At 41.7% G+C, this 17,828-nt stretch overlaps 1 protein-coding gene across 2 annotated transcripts in view; it reads right to left on the bottom strand.

The window, feature by feature from the left end:
- Positions 1 to 17,828, bottom strand: part of C5 (complement C5) — a 352,588-nt gene that overhangs the window by 20,609 nt on the left and 314,151 nt on the right. For both annotated transcript variants that reach the window (XM_086920988.1, XM_086920987.1), the window contains 3 exons: positions 10,715 to 10,789; positions 10,495 to 10,600; positions 4,387 to 4,473 (listed from right to left, as the gene is read on the bottom strand). In XM_086920988.1, the coding sequence (XP_086777114.1) occupies positions 4,387 to 4,473; positions 10,495 to 10,600; positions 10,715 to 10,789 (268 nt within the window). The remainder of the gene's footprint in view (positions 1 to 4,386; positions 4,474 to 10,494; positions 10,601 to 10,714; positions 10,790 to 17,828) is intronic.

The raw sequence follows: 17,828 nt of genomic DNA, 5'->3' as shown, positions 1-17,828 counted from the left end.
AGGTCTCTCAGATGTCCGGAGATGTGGCTGGTTCGTGGGATGTCGAGGATGAGTCTGGCTGAGGCGTTCTGGATCAGCTGGAGTCTCTTCTGGAGCTTGGCGGTGGTACCGGCGTAGAGGGCGTTGCCGTAGTCCAGTCGGCTGGTGACGAGGGCCTGGGTGACGGTCTTCCTGGTCTCAGTGGGGAGACACCAGAAGATCTTCCGTAGCATGCGTAGGATGTTGAAGCACGCCGAGGAGACGATGTTGACTTGCCTGGTCATGGAGAGGGAGGAGTCCAGGATGAAGCCCAGGTTTCGTGCATGGTCTGTCGGTTTGGGTGCGGTGCCCAGGGCAGGAGGCCACCAGGAGTCGTCCCAGGCGGAGGGTGAGGACCCCAGGATGAGGACCTCCGTCTTGTCCGAGTTTAGTTTCAGGCGGCTGGTTGTCATCCACTCGGCTACCTCTTTCATCCCTTCGTGCAGGTTGGCTCTGGCGGCGGCGGGGTCGTTGGTCAGGGAGAGGATCAGCTGGGTGTCGTCGGCGTAGGAGATTATGCTGAGGTTGTGTTTGCGTACGATGGCCGCGAGGGGGCTCATGTAGACGTTGAAGAGGGTGGGGCTCAGAGATGATCCTTGGGGGACGCCGCAGATGACTTCGGAGGCCTCTGACTTGTACGGTGGAAGGCGGACTCTCTGTGTTCTTCCGTCGAGGAAGGAGATGATCCATTCCAGCGCCTTGTCCTGGATGCCGATGTTGCTGAGGCGCCGTACTAGGGTGCGGTGGCAGACCGTGTCGAATGCCGCGGAGAGGTCTAGGAGGATGAGGGCCGCTGTTTCTCCCTTGTCCATCAGGGCTCGGATGTCATCGGTGGCGGCGATGAGGGCGGTCTCGGTGCTGTGGTTGGCTCGGAAGCCGGACTGTGAGGGGTCGAGGGATCCGTTCGTCTCGAGGAAGGCGGCCATCTGCTTGTTGACGGTCTTCTCGATGACTTTGGCTGGAAACGGGAGGAGCGAGATGGGGCGGTAGTTCTTGAGTTCGGTGGGGTCCGCTGTGGGTTTCTTGAGTAGAGCGCTGAGTTTGGCGTGCTTCCAGCTCTCAGGGAAGGTGGCGGTGTCGAAGGATGTGTTGATGATGTCTCGCAGGTGGGGTGCGATGACAGCGTCGGCCTTGTTGAAGACGTGGTGAGGGCAGGGGTCGGTCGGTGATCCGGAGTGGATGGAGTTCATCGTGCGGATGGTGTCTTCGGTGCTGATCGGGGTCCAGGCGTGGAGGGTGGTGGTGGGGGGCGGTTGTTCGGTCATGGTGTGCGTTGGTTGGTTGTTGAAGCTGCTGTGTATGTCCGCGATCTTGTTGTGGAAGTATGAAGCGAGGGAGTTGCAGAGGTCTTGCGATGGGGTGATGTCGTTGTTTCCTGCGCTGGGGTTGGAAAGCTCTTTCACGATGTTGAAGAGTTCCTTGCAGTTGTGTGCGTTGTTGTCCAACCGGTCCTTGAATGCTGTTTTCTTGGCGGCGCGGATCAGCTGGTGGTGTTTCCGGGTGGCAAGTTTGAAGGAGGTCCTGTTGTCCGGTGTCGGTTCCCTTCTCCAGACTTTCTCGAGGGCTCTGCAGTTCTTCTTGGAGCTCTTGAGTTCGTCAGTGAACCATGGGGCCTTCTTGCTGCCGGGTCTGCTAGGCGGGGTCCTCAGTGGGGCGAGTTCGTCCGCGCAGTTGCTGATCCACTTCGTGAGGTTGTCGGCGGCCTGGCTGGGGTTCGCTGTGAATAGGGCTCTATCCCTTTTGAAGACTCCCTCTCACTTTTGAGTCCAGAGTATTTGACACTCTAACAAGAGGATGCACTCAGTTCAATAAAAAAAATATCTTTTCAATCATTTGTTTCAAGGGACTTGAGAGCTTGGTCAGTACAAGTGGCGAGGTCGGCTGCCCTCAGTTTGTTTGCTTATCCATAGTGGGCTGGTCTCTCCAATTTACTCTCAGCTAAACCTTGTTTCTACTTAAGGGTTGTATCATAATAGTCATAGTGGTTGTAGTAAATATATAAATTGTAATATTTATTATAATAATACACATTTATAAATATAAATCCTGTAAAGAAATCCTTTTAAGCCACATATTACCAAAAGATATACAAGGATTCTTAGAGAAACTAAAAACATCTTTAATACGGAATTGAAATCTCCTTATGATCCTAAATGAGTGCATCAAACCCAGAAGTTACAAAAGGACAGAAAAGGTAGCAATCTGGTGTGCTAAAATAGCTCTAAAAGCAAATGACTTGGCAGAATTATTTGAGGCCTGTACACATAGATATCGTAGGAGGTTTTAGACTATAATAACATGTAAGTAAAGTAAAAGAACAGATGTAACATATATTAGCATAACAGCCAATGACTGGGCACAATACATTAGATTAGTAAGCATGTCAACAGAGTATTTCTTTACATTTCTCATTATTAGATCAAGAGAATTACGCTGTCTTGCAAGTTGACATTGTTCTACTGAAGCTGATAATTAAGAGTAGTCGGTCAAGGGGAGCATCAGGTCTTAATGATCTTCCTTTAGTGCTCTTTAAATGCATGCTTTTTTGAATAGGCATTATTTAGCCTGTCGCCCACACTGTATGCAGTTCAAAACCATGCCTGAGGCATGACGGGGCCAACTCTTTACCCTTTGCATAAAAAGTTTGTCTACTTCTGACCCTGCCCGTTTTAGACTAGGAAGAGGTCGAGTCCACCTTGTTTAAAAAAATGTTATTTAACGAATTAGAACAAAGGGTCTACACATTAAATGTGATCCCTTTTGTAGCAACATGGTTTCAAGCATTCTACATAAGTTCATGGCTCTTATTGTATTAGCGTAAGACACGATGAACTTCAAAACTCCCACTTATGCTTGCAAGGAGTTTACATCTGCATTTGAAGGGAGCAGACAGTACTCTATTCTGCCCTAAAATGAACCCCTGTGGAATTACAGCAAAGGTATTGTACTCTATTTACTTAATGCATTTGAATAGGTGGGTCAAGGTAATTCTCAATAAAAATAACCGATAGTCTCCTCCAAAATGTTGAAAAATTGCAACATAAAGCAAGGGTGTGTTATGGCACTCCTTTTTTTATTTATCGATAGCTGATCTTGGTAAATCCCTTCATGATACGATATCACACTCACTAACAGTAAATAACCAACTTATTCATTGTAGTGTGCTGATGACATTGAGCTCTTCGGCAAAGCAGCTATTGGATTGCAGAGGTTATTATAAGCAATAGCCCTTTTTTGAAGGAGAAATAAAATGGCTGTGAACCTGGATAAAACCAAAATGGTCATTTGTGGAAGAAGGATAATGTGGAGTAGATGAAAAAGATGCTCATTGACCAAAGGCCATCCAATCAGGACCGCGACACTGGATTAAAAGACCCGTAGCAGACATGAACATTCTAAGCATAACATTCTGCACAATTATATGTAAAGAAGGAAGGGAACGTGTGATTAAGCGAGAAAAGAAAGATAATAGGGGAAGGGTCCCAGCAGCAACATGGTAAAAGAGTTAAGAGACTACCCATTTATAAATATTGTGGAATCTGACTGGAGGAAGACGTGGTTGTCTCAAATGTTGTAGCAGATTTAGGATCAAAAAGCAATCCTTGAAACAAATATTGACTTCTACTAATACAAAACTGTGCCCTTTAATAATGTTTCAGGTTAAGATATTCCAGGGTAAAGCATCAACATGTTTAGATTTGGCCCAGTACAACATATGAAGATCCTTATTAATTTCCCAAAAAATGAATCACAGGTACAAATGAGACTAGACTTTGGGCAACGAAAGCAAACTCAAGCTTGTTGCAAAACCAATGACTTGGGCATTGCTGAAACACATTCATTTTTTCCCACAGCTCTGGCAAAGCCAATAAGTCAATTATAAATGAAAAGTGAAGCCAGACCTATTGATTTTCCCAAATATTCATTTTTTATAAATTGCTTGATACCCACTGCACATCAGCTGTTTCTCTGTGATATAAAGAACACATATGAATGCTATCAATTTAATGGACCCTGTGCATGGTGTTTCATATAATAGCTGTACACAAGTAAGGAGGGTTGAGACTTCTTTCCAGAGGTGAATATCTTCCTTTAGGTCTCCAACTTGAAAGAGGACTTGAGAATTGATGAGGTGATTTACATACAGTAATTGTACTGTTGAACTCAACATGGACACATTTCTTATATAACACAAGTTGCGTTGTTACGTCTCAGAGATTCCTTTTGCAGTAATGAAGTGTGACGAAAGCCCTTCCTTAAATAGTAAGGAAACCTTAAAAAAGGAACCACAAATTGTCCCGAACAGTGTTTCACAAATATGATTTTGCATATTGGAGAGAACGCCGCATCATATTATATGACACTCACCTTCCATGCACTTGCATTCATCCCCTCGGCACAGTTTCTGCAGCTCATTCTCTCCATAAGGGTTGTAGAAGATGGTACATTGCTTCTCTGCAGCAAGTGAAGGAACATAAGTCGACATTAGCAGCAAGTTAAAGTTAACTTGTTGTGGCTCGTTGTTTAGTAGCCAGGGATATACTCATTAAAAGTTTGCACCAGGTCTATCAGTGTTTGCACCGATGCTATCAAGTGCCTGATAAAGAAACAATGCAACAAATAAATATTTTGATATTTCAATCACAAATAAGAGGATTGTCCATTACAATGCTGCACAAATACAGGATCACATTTTGCACGTACCAAATCTGGTCAGATGTATTTACTCTAAAATATACTGAATTAAAAGTGTTCGACAAGAATATAAACATTAACTTCCATGCCAAATGTAATGCTTATGACAGACAACAGTTATATCAGTATGTAACTACACCCAAATGCACAATCTAATTAAATAACACCTACAAATCAACCAATAAATAATACTATATTCATAGTTGTTTCTTTAATGTTAAAAGGTATATGGTACGTAATCTCCTCTGTAACATGAATTACACCATTTGTAACTGCATAGCTTACAACAAAGATGAGGTGATTGGCATTTAGTGCGCAAGTTATGATTTGCATGGTTGTTGTGCAAGTTATGAGCTGCAGGGTTTATTGAAACTTGCAAAGATCAGTTTTTTAATTTTTTAATTTGCACCTGGAGTTACAGTTAAAGGCCTGTATGGTAACTCCAGAGACTAGAAAAAAATGTGCTATTATGAGATGGATCCTGAGGGCCCAGTAAAAAATTGAGAATATGTGGGGAAATCAAATTTATCAAATCAGATTCTCCAGTTTTTTTCTGGATTCATGGCTACATATTTTGAGCAGTTGCAGTACTCGCAATTCTGATGGGCCTGGTAACTGCCATTATTGTGTAGTATTTAGTGTGCAGTAATGTGTGCACTGAAGTTAGCATGCAAATTTATACACATATGAGAGGTGGATAGAATTTCTAGATAGCAATGGTGTTGTGGAAAAGTGTATGACAGTATCCCACATCAACTCATTTTCCACAGTATGTGAACAAATCACTGCGCATATTTGAGCTGTGGAGAGTGTAGTGTGAAGGTTTTGGAGAATACAACTATGTGATTGGTTTAACACCTTATAATTCTTAGGCTTGGTTTGCAGCAAGTGTGTGCCATTAGCTCTACTCACTATTTTAAACAACAAGGGGACCCCAATAAGTATCAGCGAGGGACCTCGGGGAGCTTAATCATATGTACACAACAGTGGTCCCTAGCAGGGAGAGGAATAAAATGAAAATGAATATAGACCCAGTCAGTTCTATATTAGTGACGACGTGCCCAGCCGGCCAGAGGTCCTCAAAGTTTATATTTAAATATAGGTTTGCAAAACACAATAACACCTTCAACAATTCACGTGCGTGGGGCACAAGCCTGTACCCAACCACGACAATACACAGACAAAAACATACACAAAAGGGCTTATAAGGCAAATTCAGCAGTCTCTGTAAGTTTCCAAATTTTTAGCAGAGAATTACTCATAGGTACCATTACACAATTTTGTCTAGAAAATTCCACAAGTATATGGTACACAGCAGGTCGACAACGTTTCGGACCCCCTTACTAAATGGTGGGGTCCATCATCAGGACAAAGCAATGGTTGCCTACCTAGTCAAATGCCTGTTTACACAGTAAATAAGGTCACTCGCTGTTTCCGCCTGGATACAAGCGAACTAGCTCAAAATCCACTGCACAATGTCACCACCATTATGCGTGTATAGAATATAATGTTTATTTTGTCCTCCTTCCCTCCCCTTAGGCTAAAGAGGCTAATAACTAAAAAGGCAACCATTGCTTTGTCCTGATGATGGACCCCACCATTTAGTAAGGGGTCCGAAACGTCGTCGACCTATTGTGTACCATATACTTGTGGAATTGTCTAGACAAAATTGTGTAATGGTACCTATGAGTAATTCTCTGCTAAAAATTTGGAAACTTACAGAGACTGCTGAATTTGCCTTATAAGCCCTTTTGTGTATGTTTTTGTCTGTGTATTGTCGTGGTTGGGTACAGGCTTGTGCCCCACGCACGTGAATTGTTGAAGGTGTTATTGTGTTTTGCAAACCTATATTTAAATATAAACTTTGAGGACCTCTGGCCGGCTGGGCACGTCGTCACTAATATAGAACTGACTGGGTCTATATTCATTTTCATTTTATTCCTCTCCCTGCTAGGGACCACTGTTGTGTACATATGATTAGCTCTACTCACAGCCTAACTTATTCACATCCCTGCATTTGTTACATCCTTGACTTTTTATAGCCTTGGTTTTATAATGCTAGGGTTTTTCACAACCATTGTTATTTATACCCTTCTGTTTTCCTACTTCTGCTTTTTACATCCTTGAATGTTGGGGTATTTCATCTTTGAATGAATTACATATTTGACTTTTTACATCCTTAGTTTTATAACCCTTGAGTTTTTTACAACCATTGCTCTTTATATCCCGCTTTTTTCCTCCTTGAGTGCGTTTTACATTGTTGAACATTTGCATGTTGGGGTATTTCAGCTGTGGATGATTTACATATTTGACTTTTCACATTATTGAGTTTATCACGGATTTTACATCCTTCATTTAGTTTAAGGTTTGTATCCATTGGTTTACATATATATTTGACATTAGAATCTACATTATAAATTATTTTAATATTTGAGAGTTTACTTCTTTGTCTTTTTTAGAGATTACATCTTTGTATTCTTTCACTTCTTTAGGTATTTTACAGATTTTACTTTTTACACCCTGAGTTTTTTCATTCTTTGATGTTTATATTCTTTACTTTTTGGGCCAGGCATTTTTAAATGGTTGACTTTTACATTCCCAAATTTTGACATCATTTATAATTTCATCCTTGCACTTTTTACATCCTTGGCATTTTAGATTTGTGTTTTTTTTTCATACCTACATTTTCTACATCATTGACTTTTTACATCCTGGGTTTTTCATCCGTGGCTTTTTCTCATCGCTGACTTTTTAAAACCTTTTTTTCATCATGCTTGGGTTCTTTACTTCCCTGACTATTTACATCAGGGAATTTTCATCCTTGGATTTTTCAAGGCTTGTCTTTTAGAGTCTTAACTCATTGCATTCTTAATTTTCTACATCCCTAGAACTTGCTTACTCTTGACCTTTGAAATCCTGGGAATCTGAAGTTTAAATCGACAACTTTTTATATTGTTGTTTGTTTTAAATCCTTGGATTTCTTTAACACCCCAGACTTTTTACATCATGTCTTTGCAGGTTTCTTACAACCTTAGCAGCAGATTTACTAAGAAGTCTTGTAACGCAGAGCAGCAAGGCAAATTGCTGCCCTGCGTTGAATGAATGAGAGAGAGCTGAAGAGCTGCATCAGCTGTCTTCCAGTGCTGGCACACTTGTGGCTGCCTAGTGCCAATTTGTGCCATTCTGCAACAGTGTTTGCATTACTGGCAGGATTTTTTGTGCAGAAAGGTACACCTTCTTGCACATAAACAATCCAGAATTGAATTTTCCTCTTTCCATGTGTAGTTCAGAATGCACCACACATAGAAAAAGGAAATAACAAGGAGAAATAGGCACATTTCTCCTTGTTATGCCTCTTTGTGGTACCAGCTTCATGCAATTCCAGCTTTACAAATCCTAGTAAATTTAGAATTGCATGAAATCCATGGATGGATGCACGGGAACACCCATGCTGCACCCATTGAACACCTACTACTTAGATATGTGACACAATGCAGCACAAGCAGCTGTGTTGCGTTATATTTATTCACAAATCCACAAAACACCACACAAATCAGGCCATGCATGGCCTTGTAAATACAAAATAAGTCTTTGCGTTGTCCTGTATCACCTTGCGTGATGCACAGGTGATGCAAAGAGCCACTCTCAGCTGGTTCCAAGCTGAGAGTGGCTCTCTGACAGCCGTTGACAGCATGGACTGCAATTCTCAAAGTGCCTGTTAGTAACCCAGAAAGTGCCACCCACATTTCCCCGTCTCCCTCAGTAGCAGTGAAGTAGTGTGGCTCACTGGTTAGAGGCGGCAGACCCGAGAGCAGAGGACGGCCCGGGACCAGGGTTCGATTCCCGGCGCGGCAGGTTTCTGGACCAGGGTCAGCGGACTCGATAATTCTCTCGCCTCGGTGCCCACTCTGATCAGCGATCACACTTGGCAACTCTGGGCATTAGCTTGCCTCATCTTCACTAACGGCCCCACCAGTCCGCCGGGGATGCCTGGTCTCACCCTGGAGATACCCATTAAGGGACCATCTCTCAGGGAAGCCAGGAAGGGTTTCGCAGCGGTCGAAGCGCCTTGGGACCCTACGGGTAAGTAGTGCGCTATATAAATGCCAATACATTTACAATACATACAGTAAATATTCCTCTTGGTTTTTAAATCCATTTAGTTTTCATTCTTGAGCTTTTACAACCGAGGTTTGATAAATCCTATGTTTTTATACAATTATCACCTATTTTTGCATCCTTCTCTTTTTGCATCATGGGCTTTACACCATTGCATTCTTTACAATCTTTACACTCTTGACGGTTCATACCCCTGAGGTTCCTTTTAAAAAAATAGATTTGACATTTTTCATCCTGCTTTCTCCTTATCCTCTGGTTTTTTTTTTTGCATCATTGAATTTTTAAACAATTGACTTTTTTGACCTCTCTGCGATTTCTACATCCTCATAGTTGACATATTGGAGTTTTACAGCTTTGATTTTTTTTTTCACCTGTGAATTATTACACTCCGGTTTTTCAATATTCTTGGAGTTTTTACATTATTGACTTTCTACATCATGGTTTCCATTCCCTGCATTTTTTACATGTTTACCGTTTTACATCCTTGACTTTTACACTGCGGGTTATTTTCTGCCTTGTGTCTTCCACCTCTTCATATTTTTATATCCTTGGTTTTTACTAGGAGTGTGTGAAATGTGCATAATTTCCTTTTACAAAATTATGTGAAATTACATGAATTTTCTAGGCCTAGCTGAAATTTTAATGACACTGGCATAATTTGCCTAATTTCGCACTGTGATTGTTATCTGAAACTGGTTTGACGCTCATTTGAGCTGCTGTCTTAAAAATTTCTGCGTGATCCGCCAAGTGGAGGAAGAGAAAGAGGGGGGGTATTCCTAAAATGCTTTTTCCCCATGTTAATTTCCATAGGAAACTTTAGACATGACTACAGCCCAAACTGCTGAATGGAATTACACACAATTCAGCAGAAAAGTAGCTATTTGTCCAGAAAGCAACCTTTTTCTTAAGTGGTGTAAATCCATTTAGTAGATGCAGGTACATTTAAAGATTTTTAAGATATACAACTGGGGGCCCGCAGGTTCCCGCGTCCCCATCCGAGATCTCGTACTGAGATCTGATTGGCTGCCAACACTTCAATCCAGGAATTGTTGACAGCCATCTTGTAACTCGGTTGAACCGAGTCACATATTTGCCCAAATCATCTTCACCAGCTCAGGGTAGATAACATATGGAGGAGCCATGCACAACATGGCCTCAGATCCCCAGGCAATCTCATCCTGAGAAACCCATTTCACAACCCTCTGAGCCTTTTCTCCCTCTCTAAATCTGAAACTCTTCCCTTTTCTGTCAATGTGAGAGTGGTTCCAAGCTGAGAGTGGCTCTCTGACAGCCGTTGACAGCATGGACTGCAATTCTCAAAGTGCCTGTTAGTAACCCAGAAAGTGCCACCCACATTTCCCCGTCTCCCTCAGTAGCAGGGAGACAGGGAGAGGAAGCAGCGTCTTCAGAGCACCAGCTTAACAGCCTGGTTTCTCACTGCATTGACAGGAAAAACAAAGATCATTTTTCACTGCTCTGAGCGGTGAATTGCCAACTTTCGAATCCAGTGTTCTGTGCAATGGCTTCCAATGGAACTCATACACAACACACTTTACGATCAGAGACCGAAGTCGGGCTCAGAACCAGGTCTCCAGGTTCCAAGGTCAGAAGTATAGCTCTTATAACAGATCTTCCACTTAGTATAAAGACTGGGCAGGCTACCTGGTGCATGAAACTCATACACTGCGAAAGTGGAGGGGCTTAGCATCCCAACTTTAAAGAGTTGCTTCACTCTGAAGGCCACGCAGAGGTAGTCATCTGATGGAATCTGTAAACAAGGGACCAGAATTCAGAAAATGCAAAAGTTAGTGACAGGGACTGTGACAAACTGTGTACTAGAATGGCAAGGTGTGAATGTCAGTGAAAAAAAGTGTAGAGTTACCAAATCAAGGTGGATAACGACACTTCCATCGGTGAGGCTGTAGTCGGAGATCAACTGGTCCACTCCATTGGCAAGCTGGAAGAAACCCAGAACAAAAGAAGCATGACAGTTAGCAGAGTACCAAAGAGAATCTGTGTCCTTTCAGTCTATAAAGTGCTCAACCTTGAAGTGCTATTTTCTAAAATATTTGTTGGAAGAATTATGTCACACATGTGATGACTTAGGCTGGTTTGTAGCACCAAGAGATGCATCATGCACAGTGAAAGCTCAACAGCTGGGGTTGGATCACAAAACATTTTACCTAACGCTGCTGGAATGTTTAGGTAGATCTTGGTGCAAACACCCTTTATTACCATTTTATGAAAAGCCATTTCTGGAGTTCGTAATATATGACAAGTATGTTTGTGTATATTTGCTGTGTAGCACTTTGTTGTGGGGATGTGTTCTGCTATTTTATTTTGCTCCCTTTTTGTGTTCTGCATTTTTGCAATGTGATGTTGTTTCATTCTACAGTGGTATTTATATTGCGTTTTGCTTTAACTGTTTTGTTGTGTTATGCCCTGTTATGGTTAATATGTGTTGTTATGTTGCTTTGTGACTGTTGCTGTGTCATCTTCTGATGTTAACATTAGATGCATCTGCAAATGCTGCTACATTTCCAACCAAAAGTAGTGTATTCTTTGAAAGTTCCAGGAACTAGAAACCATTTACCACATTGTAAAGCAGTGAAATAGCACTGCTCCATCTCTTAACTAAGACGCCCGCCTGCCCAGAATTAGGACAAAGTCTGTGTATTTAACAAAACATGCTTACTTTATTTAACACGCACACAAACGGAGATAGGTCCTTACCGGGGTAGAGGGAGGGCTGGACCCTATATAAATCTAATAACAAGAAAAATGCCCCCTCTCTCTATAATTTTAGATGAAGACCAAATAAACAACTTAATTAAATCTGGTCTGGTATATTTATTTATACCTTTTACTTTTTTCTTTGTACAAAAAGACTTTCCAAAAAAATGGCAGAGAAAGGATACACAGTACAAATAACAATTAACGTTATTCAACACTCTTAGACATGGCAATGCTTTACAAACAATATTTCAACATTACATCCAACCAAAATCCACATCACAATGCAACGGTGTCTGTAATACATAAATTAATTTAACAATCGAACTTATTGACACAAAAAAAGCCAATTGAATACAAGAGCAACACACGCATATATCAATTTTGCTTTAGATACAACTGGATGTTGTGATTCGCTCTTGCAGAAGATGCCGACGCGTTTCAAGTTTGGACCATTAGTGTCCAAACTATCATCAGGGCTCAGTTATATGTCTAAAGGGATGTAGAAAAACAAAGTTTTAATACACCAGTTGCCTCATTTTTGTTTATTTGAAACTAAAACGTTTGGATAAAAATAAAGGAAGTACCTGTATCTTCCTATATGGAGGAGCTTGCTTGGCTTCTAACAATGGGCCCAGATCATGTCTCCGGGTCTCATCTGGGAATACTTTTGCACAACCGCAATCTAGAGATTGGGCAAAAAGACGGATTCATATTTACTACTCTTGATCAATAGATTTAGCAGGGTATCGTGAAGATGCTTTCATGACTTTAAAATCAGCCCTACCTTAGTTTGAGTGGTCTTGCGATGCAAAAAGGGGGGGGGGGCGGAGGGATATCTTTTTCTTTGTCTTTATGACCTAAGTAAACAACACAAGCCTGATTTTAAAACTGCTTTTACACAGAACCTTTTTTTTGCCAATGTTAAAGACGAGCCACTATAGGTATGGCTTTCCTACCTGGACTACAAGTACCCAGGGCGTCTATTCTTCTTCAGTTTTGCTGGCGTCTATCTGTTGAGACAATGTTCGTGTAAGTGCCTCTAATTACAAAATTCACTCGATAACACTGCCAGAATGCAGAAGCGCTCGTACCTGTCAATCGCGCAGCTCGAGGCGCCGCCTCTCGCCCCCTGTCCACCGCCCCAGCCGGGGCCGTAGAAATACACAGTCACTATTGCCGCGAAATAATCTTTCCTTCTCTCTTTGAATGTGGCTTAGTTTAACTGTAACGAGAAAATGGGGGGGACCGCGGTCAGTAAGGGCGCTATACTTCATGGTGAGCAAGAACTACCGCGTATGCGGGTGTTTGTATTACCTGTGGCAGCTAGTAACTTCTCTTTCTGTCCAACACTGTTTCCTACTCGATTCCCAATTCATGTATGGGTCACGCGGCCATCTTGCATGTACTTAAAACAACCGGGTGCCGGACTGTTGCATTCTGGGATTTGTGGTTTTGTTAAACATTCTCACTTTCTTAAAAAAGACGAATTAAACATACACCTTGGGCATTCCAGGAGTATATCTTAGGGGCTTAGGTTAGGTGATTCTTCATTTGTTATCGGCCAAGAAGACCGTATTTGCAGCATCAATCGGGCAGTATGGCATAAAGGCTCAAATTCTTGACAACTCTGACATGTTGTTCAAGCCAGTCATTATGCAGTTAAATTTTAAAATGAGATAAGCTTCCTTCTCAAGTAATAGCTTGTCAATGTCTGCAGGGCGCTGTATGTGACTCATTGTTTGGAGAACAGACCACCTGAATTCATTCTCATTGTGGGACATATCCACGAAGTGTTCCACCATTGGGGCTGTGATTATTTTCTTTTTTATTCTCGATCTATGTTGTCCTATTCGGAGGTTGACCTGTTGGTTTGTCTTGCCTATGTAGATCTTGCTACACGGGCAAATGATCACATAGATCACGTTTTTCGTCTTACAATTAGAAAAATCAAGATGTTTCCATTTCGTTCCTTGATGTTGGAACTCAGATCCTTCGATGGTGCTACCGCATGCCACACAGTTACCGCATCTGTGATGTCCTTGTATTGGTTTCATGTCCCAAAGTGCCCGGAGATCGTGCTTTGGTTGGGACTTTGGGAGATCTGCTCTCACGATTTGTTGCCCCACACTTCGATTCTTTTTGTATGCGAAGATGGGGCCCTGACACGCATAGGCTTAGACAAGCAGTTCTTAAAAACTGGCACCTGCTGGAAGAGCTAGAATGCCCCTTCCCACGCCCCATCTTCGCATACAAAAAGAATCGAAGTGTGGGGCAACAAATCGTGAGAGCAGATCTCCCAAAGTCCCAACCAAAGCACGATCTCCGGGCACTTTGGGACATGAAACCAATACAAGGACATCACAGATGCGGTAACTGTGTGGCATGCGGTAGCACCATCGAAGGATCTGAGTTCCAACATCAAGGAACGAAATGGAAACATCTTGATTTTTCTAATTGTAAGACGAAAAACGTGATCTATGTGATCATTTGCCCGTGTAGCAAGATCTACATAGGCAAGACAAACCAACAGGTCAACCTCCGAATAGGACAACATAGATCGAGAATAAAAAAGAAAATAATCACAGCCCCAATGGTGGAACACTTCGTGGATATGTCCCACAATGAGAATGAATTCAGGTGGTCTGTTCTCCAAACAATGAGTCACATACAGCGCCCTGCAGACATTGACAAGCTATTACTTGAGAAGGAAGCTTATCTCATTTTAAAATTTAACTGCATAATGACTGGCTTGAACAACATGTCAGAGTTGTCAAGAATTTGAGCCTTTATGCCATACTGCCCGATTGATGCTGCAAATACGGTCTTCTTGGCCGATAACAAATGAAGAATCACCTAACCTAAGCCCCTAAGATATACTCCTGGAATGCCCAAGGTGTATGTTTAATTCGTCTTTTTTAAGAAAGTGAGAATGTTTAACAAAACCACAAATCCCAGAATGCAACAGTCCGGCACCCGGTTGTTTTAAGTACATGCAAGATGGCCGCGTGACCCATACATGAATTGGGAATCGAGTAGGAAACAGTGTTGGACAGAAAGAGAAGTTACTAGCTGCCACAGGTAATACAAACACCCGCATACGCGGTAGTTCTTGCTCACCATGAAGTATAGCGCCCTTACTGACCGCGGTCCCCCCCATTTTCTTGTTACAGTTAAACTAAGCCACATTCAAAGAGAGAAGGAAAGATTATTTCGCGGCAATAGTGACTGTGTATTTCTACGGCCCCGGCTGGGGCGGTGGACAGGGGGCGAGAGGCGGCGCCTCGAGCTGCGCGATTGACAGGTACGAGCGCTTCTGCATTCTGGCAGTGTTATCGAGTGAATTTTGTAATTAGAGGCACTTACACGAACATTGTCTCAACAGATAGACGCCAGCAAAACTGAAGAAGAATAGACGCCCTGGGTACTTGTAGTCCAGGTAGGAAAGCCATACCTATAGTGGCTCGTCTTTAACATTGGCAAAAAAAAGGTTCTGTGTAAAAGCAGTTTTAAAATCAGGCTTGTGTTGTTTACTTAGGTCATAAAGACAAAGAAAAAGATATCCCTCCGCCCCCCCCCCCTTTTTGCATCGCAAGACCACTCAAACTAAGGTAGGGCTGATTTTAAAGTCATGAAAGCATCTTCACGATACCCTGCTAAATCTATTGATCAAGAGTAGTAAATATGAATCCGTCTTTTTGCCCAATCTCTAGATTGCGGTTGTGCAAAAGTATTCCCAGATGAGACCCGGAGACATGATCTGGGCCCATTGTTAGAAGCCAAGCAAGCTCCTCCATATAGGAAGATACAGGTACTTCCTTTATTTTTATCCAAACGTTTTAGTTTCAAATAAACAAAAATGAGGCAACTGGTGTATTAAAACTTTGTTTTTCTACATCCCTTTAGACATATAACTGAGCCCTGATGATAGTTTGGACACTAATGGTCCAAACTTGAAACGCGTCGGCATCTTCTGCAAGAGCGAATCACAACATCCAGTTGTATCTAAAGCAAAATTGATATATGCGTGTGTTGCTCTTGTATTCAATTGGCTTTTTTTGTGTCAATAAGTTCGATTGTTAAATTAATTTATGTATTACAGACACCGTTGTATTGTGATGTGGATTTTGGTTGGATGTAATGTTGAAATATTGTTTGTAAAGCATTGCCATGTCTAAGAGTGTTGAATAACGTTAATTGTTATTTGTACTGTGTATCCTTTCTCTGCCATTTTTTTGGAAAGTCTTTTTGTACAAAGAAAAAAGTAAAAGGTATAAATAAATATACCAGACCAGATTTAATTAAGTTGTTTATTTGGTCTTCATCTAAAATTATAGAGAGAGGGGGCATTTTTCTTGTTATTACTTTATTTAACACAGCCCGGGATCTAAGATTTCTAGCCCAGACCTCAAACTTAACTGCTAATGACCAGCAGTCAATGACCAGCAGCCTGACCATTCAGACCCACACATATTATAGAAGCACAGCCACTTCAGCATCAATGTATTCCTCTCTGTACACCCCTTCAACTAAAAGTCACGTAAGGATCTCCATGACCACCATCATTGCTGCTGAAGCCTTCATTGCAAAATGCCTACGTCTTGTGGAATATCACATCCCCAAGGACTAGGGAATAGTTTGTTTGTTCATTCAATAAATCTGTATTCGGCTTAACCCCTTCCATGCTCATGACAAGGTCAACTTGTCATGGGTGTTACCTGCGCTGTGCTTATGACGAGTTGACCTTGTCATGAAACTATAGTATTCAAACATCATCTACACAGGAGGGGAAAACCCCCTAGCAGCCAAGGTGTTAATCAGCCATAAGAGAATATTGTGATAATACAGATATCAATAAAAACATCCATAAAAATACAGTAATAAAATAAAAACATTCAATGGATCTATTACGTCAGCGTACAATTACAGCATACAATAAATGGGCATACAGTAATAAAACATGCATCATTAAAAAACATTCAATGGGTCAATTACAGCAGCAGCGAGTGACAGCATACAATGACTGGGCACATACTTAAAATAGTAACAAAGAGAGCTATTGACCCTATCTCTTCTTAATGTAAAGTGCTTCTCTAATAAAATTTATAGCAGCCAGGCAAACATCCGGGATTTTGAAATTAGTTAAAAATCTATAGCCTCCAAGATATCAGAGTTAAAAGACCAAGAGCACAAAACTGGGACTAAAATCGTTCTCCTCATAGATTTATAAAGTGCACGAAAAAGTAAAAAGTGCAAAGTGCTTTGACTCGATGTACCGTCACATGGGCATGGTGGAAGATTAGTTATCTTGCTGCCCCCCTTGGACTGGAAATGCCACTAAAAAGTGTACAATACCCAAATGTATCCTTGTCAAATAAAATCTGTATTTCATATTTTCTGTAAAACTAAGATAGAATTTTACCTCCAATCATGTGTTCCAGATTTTCAGAACGTTTGCGTACGTGCTTGCCCTGGACCTGTTCAAAGCAGGCAGTCTTAACTAAGGCTTTTGCTGCACAAGGTATTTGATTAGGTTCTTTAAAAAGCCCATTTTGCCCAGTAGCCTACAACTGTGGTGTATATAGGCAAGCCAGGGAATACTATCAATATTATCCAGGACCAAAGAATCCTGGAGGATCAGTCTAGAGAATCCTAAATCCGGTGTATTCCACACCTTTAACCATAGAAGTAGCGGGGACAAACCCACACAATCCTCTAGAAATTGTAGTCCCGCCTCCGAATGACAGAAAAGGTTGAAGTTCCCTGAGGTACCATCAATAGTCTCAGAAGAAAAGCATTATCTAAGATTTGAAGTCTGGAGAAGCCAAAATAACCCCACACTTCTGCTCTATATGAAGCAATGAAAAGACACTTGGCATTAAAAAGAGCTATCATTTCTTTCACAGGTCTATGACCCAATTTTATTGGAAATCGGAAGATTGGTTCAAAAGCTATATTGGTTTGTTGAGCCTTTAAGATTAGCAGTGGGTCCCAAATTAGATGTGAGTTAAAAAGAAGACCCAAATAACAAAAGTTGAATACCTACACTGCTAGACTCCCCAGGGAATACAAATGATGGCAGTGTGGATCCATATTGAGCTCCAGTCACACACAATTTGAACAAGGGAAAAGGAGCGGAGGCTTTGTTAGAAAGCGGCAGGAGCCTCCATGTTCACTGGGTAGACAGATATATGCCCGCCTTTACTTTGAATGTTCAACATTCCAGCTGTAAAATCTGAACTTTTGTAACTCCAAATCCAATT

The sequence above is a fragment of the Lissotriton vulgaris genome, chromosome 5, assembly GCF_964263255.1.
Source record: "Lissotriton vulgaris chromosome 5, aLisVul1.2, whole genome shotgun sequence".
NCBI lineage: Eukaryota > Metazoa > Chordata > Amphibia > Caudata > Salamandridae > Lissotriton > Lissotriton vulgaris.
Note: the sequence above shows the minus strand (reverse complement) of the source record. Positions and strands in the feature narration are given on the sequence as shown.